The 5,475-nt window shown below is 38.1% G+C and overlaps 1 protein-coding gene across 2 annotated transcripts in view; it reads right to left on the minus strand.

The window, feature by feature from the left end:
• LOC122553394 (latent-transforming growth factor beta-binding protein 2-like) overlaps window positions 1-5,475 on the minus strand; it is a 465,241-nt gene that overhangs the window by 98,182 nt on the left and 361,584 nt on the right. For both annotated transcript variants that reach the window (XM_087989653.1, XM_087989652.1), the window contains one exon: window positions 4,632-4,757. In XM_087989653.1, coding sequence (XP_087845779.1) covers window positions 4,632-4,757 — 126 coding nt within the window. The remainder of the gene's footprint in view (window positions 1-4,631; window positions 4,758-5,475) is intronic.

Genomic DNA, 5,475 nt, shown 5'->3' on the forward strand with positions numbered 1-5,475 from the left:
CCATCCCCATTAATTATCCTCTGTTCTGAAGAAGAACTCTGTCTTGTCCATCACAGATGCTGCCAGGCCTGCTGAATTTCTCCAGCTATTTCAGATCTTCAGCATCACAGTTTTGTTTTATTTCATCCAACTAACTTTTCACAGTTTTCCTCATTGTTTGGGTCAGCTGTTTATTAGAGCCAATTGCTTTGGTCCAAATCTTCATCTTCAGATAAGGAAGAAAGCAGCTAGCCCACACACCGGTGAAAGTTGTGTGTTTCTGTTTCCGAGTACAGAACGTTTCATGTGGACTTTACAAAATTTTAGATACACAAGAGCTCTTGCAAAGTCAGCAATATCATGAAAATCCAAAATCTTTGAGGAAACTCCTTACACTAAGTAGCCACAATCCAACTGTAGTAATAAGCTGAAACAATCCTTTCATATATATTTTTGAAACACTGGGATGTGAATGTTGTCCCAGTCATCTTTGTCTGTATGTATAGAAACTAGTGATAGCAGTTCATGTCTTTTGATGGCCAGTTGGTGTTCGTGTATCCTGGTGGCAAGTTTCCTGCTAGTTTGTCTGATGTAGTGTTTTTTTACAGTTCTTGCATGGTATCTTGTAAATAACATTAGTTTTGCTGGTTGTATCTAATGGATCCTTTAGGTTCATTAATCGCTGTTTAAGTGTGTTGGTAGGTTTGTGGGCTACTATGATGCCAAGGGGCCTTAAAAAATCAGGACAGCTAAACAGGACAGATTTCCAAAACATGAAACCAGATGGATCCAACACACCATGCTTCTATGGATTATCAAAAATACACAAAGCTAGTGCCCCACTCAGACCCATAGTGTCCCTACCTGGACAAGCAAAATAAAGACTTGCATGAGAATTCTTAGAGACATGACATTCTAACCAGAGCTCCATCAAAAAATACATCAATTTAGGCCCCATCTACCTTCCCTTGAAAAAAGAACCAGAAATGAGATCACCCACCTTAAGAAACCAAGACCTATAAATAGAGAGGCAGGACATACCACCAGTGCTTCACCGGAGACTCGCACTGATAAAGTTACCTAGTATAGTGATGAAATATCTGAAAACAAACCTTCAAGGTCAGTGAGCTAACTTACATACGTACCAGTAATCTTCCTAACTACTTGCTACACATGCATGGCCACTGTCAATGACTAATGTGAATAGATGGGGAGGCCCAAAGACCAAACCTCATGTAGCCCATTAGTTACTACCTTACACTACAAAAAGGACCTATGTTTTGTTTGTTTTATTTTAATTTTTTTTTGTTTCCTGTCTGCTAAATCAATCTCAGTCTATGTTAGCTACTTAACCTTAATTCCCTTTGCTTTAACTTTGCACATTAAACTCTGATTTGGGACATTGTAAAATGCTTTCTGGAAATCAATATTCACCAAATCCACTGCTTCTCCCTTATCTTTTCTGTTAGCTGTGTTCTGAAAAAGCTCAAGTAGGTTTGACAACCATGATTTCCCATTGATTAATCCTTGATGACTTTGTCTAAGTTACTTGTTAACTTATCTTTCACAGTACATGTCCTATATAATCGTTATAATAGACTCCGGGGTCTTCCTGACCACTGTTAATATACTAACTAATTTGTAACTTCACGTTTTCGTCTTCTCCCTTTTTTAAAACAATAGTGGGGTTACATTTGCCACCCTCCAACTTGCTGGCACTGTTGCAGAAACTATAAAATTTTGGAAACTGACAACTGACATATCCATTACTTCAATGGCCACTTCCTTTAGTAGCATGGAACATATATAATCAAACCCTGGGGATTTATCAGCTTTGAGTCCCAATAATTTCTCTGGCACTATTTTCAAATTTAGTTCAATTTCTTTTTCTTTATGAGATTGTTGATTTCCTAACATTTCTGTGAAGATATATACTTTCATTCATGAAGATAGAAGTAATTATTTAATTGTCCTGTTTTTCCTTGTCCTACATTATCAAATTTCCTAATTTGTTCTGTGAGGGGCTTAAATTAGTCATCAGTCATATTTTCTCTTTATAACGAATGCAGAAGCTTTTACATCCTGATTTTATGTTTCTTCCAAGTTTACTCTTATACATGATTCTTATCTTAAGTAATCTCTTGTCTTTCTTTGTTGAATCCTAAACTGCTTCCAATCTGAATTTTTGTTACTTTCCTGACCAGCCTTACTTCCACCCCCTCCACAAACTATGCCTTCAACTGCCCCCAAATTGAGTGGCAGTCCTCTCCACCACAACCCGGTCACTCTGGTTAATCCCAGTCAGGAAGCCAGTCACTTTCTCAACATGGCAGTTAAACAGGACAGACTTCCAAAACATGAAACCAGATGGATCCAACACACCTCACTTCTATGGATTACCAAAAATACACAAACCTGGTGCCCCACTCAGACCCACAGACAATCGTTAAGGTGGTCAGATGCAACCCCTAAATGGACATTCATTGACTATTTATTTACTGCTGAGTTGTGAAAGACTCCAGTGTACCTTTTTGTCCAGAAACTAATTGACAATGTGACAGGCAGTCTCCAGTAACTATCTGCCCAGTTATTTCTCCCTGCTGGGTATGGAAAGTTGTATTTGCGAGTTTCTAGGTATTTAACATTTTGCTGATTAGTTTTGAGTGAAATCTAGTTTACTGAACATTTCAAAATAATTCATGGACTATTGCTCTGGACTATCGTTCTGGAATTTTCTGACAGCAGAGGGGTAAAGTTTTACTTTGGCTGTTGGCTACATGCCCTTCTGATTGACACAGTGGAAGGGAAACAGGATGGACCTGCAATGAGCGAGTTATTCCCTATCATTCACTTTCCCCGCTGAAATTGAATTTCACGTCTAGCCGATTTCACAAAGCGTGAAATATAAAAGACTTGTGCTCTTAACAAACTTGACTATTACTTCACAAACTCTCCATGACTTAATTAGAGTAATGGCTAAAGTGGCTGAATTGAATAATTGACCGAACTGTCAAAATGTTCTGTTGATAACTAAATAATAACAAAACAAACTATTGCTATCCAGTAAGACAGATATTAAAAATAAGGAAGCTAATAAATGTGCTCTTACACTGTAACTGCTTGTGATTGGTAGTGAGTCTTTGTTAAAGTAAAGTCTTTAGAAAGACAAAGCTATTCCTGTGCAGGAGAGCTGAAGAATGGTTTCTCTTGGCAATAGCCAACCTGCATTACAAGCTTTGTGATTCACCAAAATACTGAATGCTACATGAATGAAGACGACCCCTCACTAAATAACCTAATTTTTTCCACTGGGCATTATAATCCCAATCATGACCCTTGGGTGATGTTCCCCAATTCATCAGTAATTTTTAAATTCTGATTTAATCTTAGTTTGATTTTGTTTTCAAATTGTGCTTATTTGCTTTAATCAGAATCTTAATTAAAACTATTTTATTAAGCCACACTGAAACACCATAGGTGTTGGGTTCTTGATTATGGAGTGATTGAGATTTCAAAATAAGAATGTGATTTCATATTTGTTCAAATTTTCTGTGCCACATTTTATGGAATTTCTGTAAAGCACAATGTCTACTCTATGGATAAAATTGACACCTTGCAAATGGGGTGCACTTTGGACTTTTTACTTTGGACTTTAAAAGGCATATTATATCTTCTTGTCACTTTACTAACTTTCTTTACCTTAAATATGCTTAGGTCAAAAATTGCAATGAGTAAAACCTGGCCAACAATTTGACTCCTGGACTCTAACACATCAAACGTGAAAATATTAGCTGAAATATGCAATTTTTACAATGACAACATGCATATTGTAATTGAGAATAAAAATGAAATCTCATGCTTATTTTGAAATCTCAAATAGCCTTGTTACTTTTTTTTATTCATCCATTCATGGAATTTGGATATCTCTGGCTGGCCAACAATTATTGTGAGCTGTTTTCTTGATATACTGCAGGCCACAGACTGTAGGTAGACCCACAATGCCATTAGGGAAGAAATCCCAGGATTTTGACCCAGTGAAATATTTTCAAGTGAAGGTGGCAAGTGGCTTGGAGGGCAACTTACAGGTGGTGGTGTTCCCATGTGCTTGCACCTCTTGTACTTCCAGATGGAAGTGGTCGTGGGTTTGGAAGGTGCTAACGAAGGATCTTTGGCAAATTTCAACAGTGCATCTTGTAGATAGTACATACAGAGCTTTGGTGATGGAGGGAGTAAATGTTTGTGATGTAGTGCCAACCAAGTGGGCTGCTTTGTCTTGGATGGTGTCAAGCTTGTTGAGTGTCCAGGCAAGTGTAAAGTATTCCATCACACTCCTGACTTGTGACTCGCAAATGGTGCACAGAGACTCAGGAGGTAAGTTACTCCCTGCAGGATTCCTAGCCTCTGTTGTAGCCACTGTATTTATATGGCGAGTCCAGTTCAGTCGGCGATGGCAAGATGCAAAAAATGTGACTTTGGCATGTCACATAATCTCAATTGAATGAATTGTCCTATGAGAAAAATACCTGATAAACTTGAGCAGTCAATTATGATTCAGTGCTCTGTCAGGTCAAAATGAATTCTCATAAATGCTGGTATCATATTAACATGACTAACTTATTATAAGCATGTGTTCTTATCTTAACTGGTCTTACCTTGGCAGCCTGTACCATCAGGAGTAGTGGTGAAACCCCTGGCACAAATGCAGAAATAGGATCCTTCACTGTTAACACATTCTCCGTTTGGACCACAGACATCCTTGCTCAAGCATTCATTCATGTCTATAAAAGTATATTCATAGCAAAATTAGAAAAAAGATGGAAGACAGTAGAAAATAAACTCTCAACAATTCAATAGGAAATGCAACAAATTAATTGAATACAAAAAACAGAAATTGCTGGAAAAGCTCACCAGGTCAGGCAGCATCTGTGGAGAGAAATCAGACTTAACATTTCAGGTCAAGTGACCCTCCGAATGGTTCTGGGGAAGGGTCACTGCATTCGAAACATTGACTCTGAGAAATCAGAGCCAACGTTTCGAATGCAGTGACCCTTCCTCAGAACCATTCTGAGGAAGGGTCACTTGACCTGAAATGTTAAGTCTGATTTCTCTCCACAGGTGCTGCCAAATCAGCTGAGCTTTTCCAGCAATTTCTGTTTTTGGTTCCGATTTACGGCAACCGCAGTTCATTTCATTTCTTAATTAATTAAGTATGTTGGAACAGCAGGATGTTTCTTACATGACGTTTTCCATTGCTTATTTTTATGTCACCATTTCACACACTTCCTTCTAGCTTTTTCTTGGTGCACCCCACCTCCCCGTGTCGTGCTTAATAATCATGATGTGGAGCAGTCTTGTTCAAATGTAATTTTTCTATCAAAACCTCGCTTCCTCCACTGACTTATTATTCTGTGTTAATCACTTTCTTCAGTTGACCTGAATTTTTGTAATTATGGAGACAGACGCTCTCCCTGAAATTCTACTCTCTTTTCTATTGCA

Source organism: Chiloscyllium plagiosum, unplaced genomic scaffold (genome assembly GCF_037043375.1).
Source record: "Chiloscyllium plagiosum isolate Xiang-an unplaced genomic scaffold, Cpla_swu_hap1 HiC_scaffold_8, whole genome shotgun sequence".
Taxonomy (NCBI): domain Eukaryota; kingdom Metazoa; phylum Chordata; class Chondrichthyes; order Orectolobiformes; family Hemiscylliidae; genus Chiloscyllium; species Chiloscyllium plagiosum.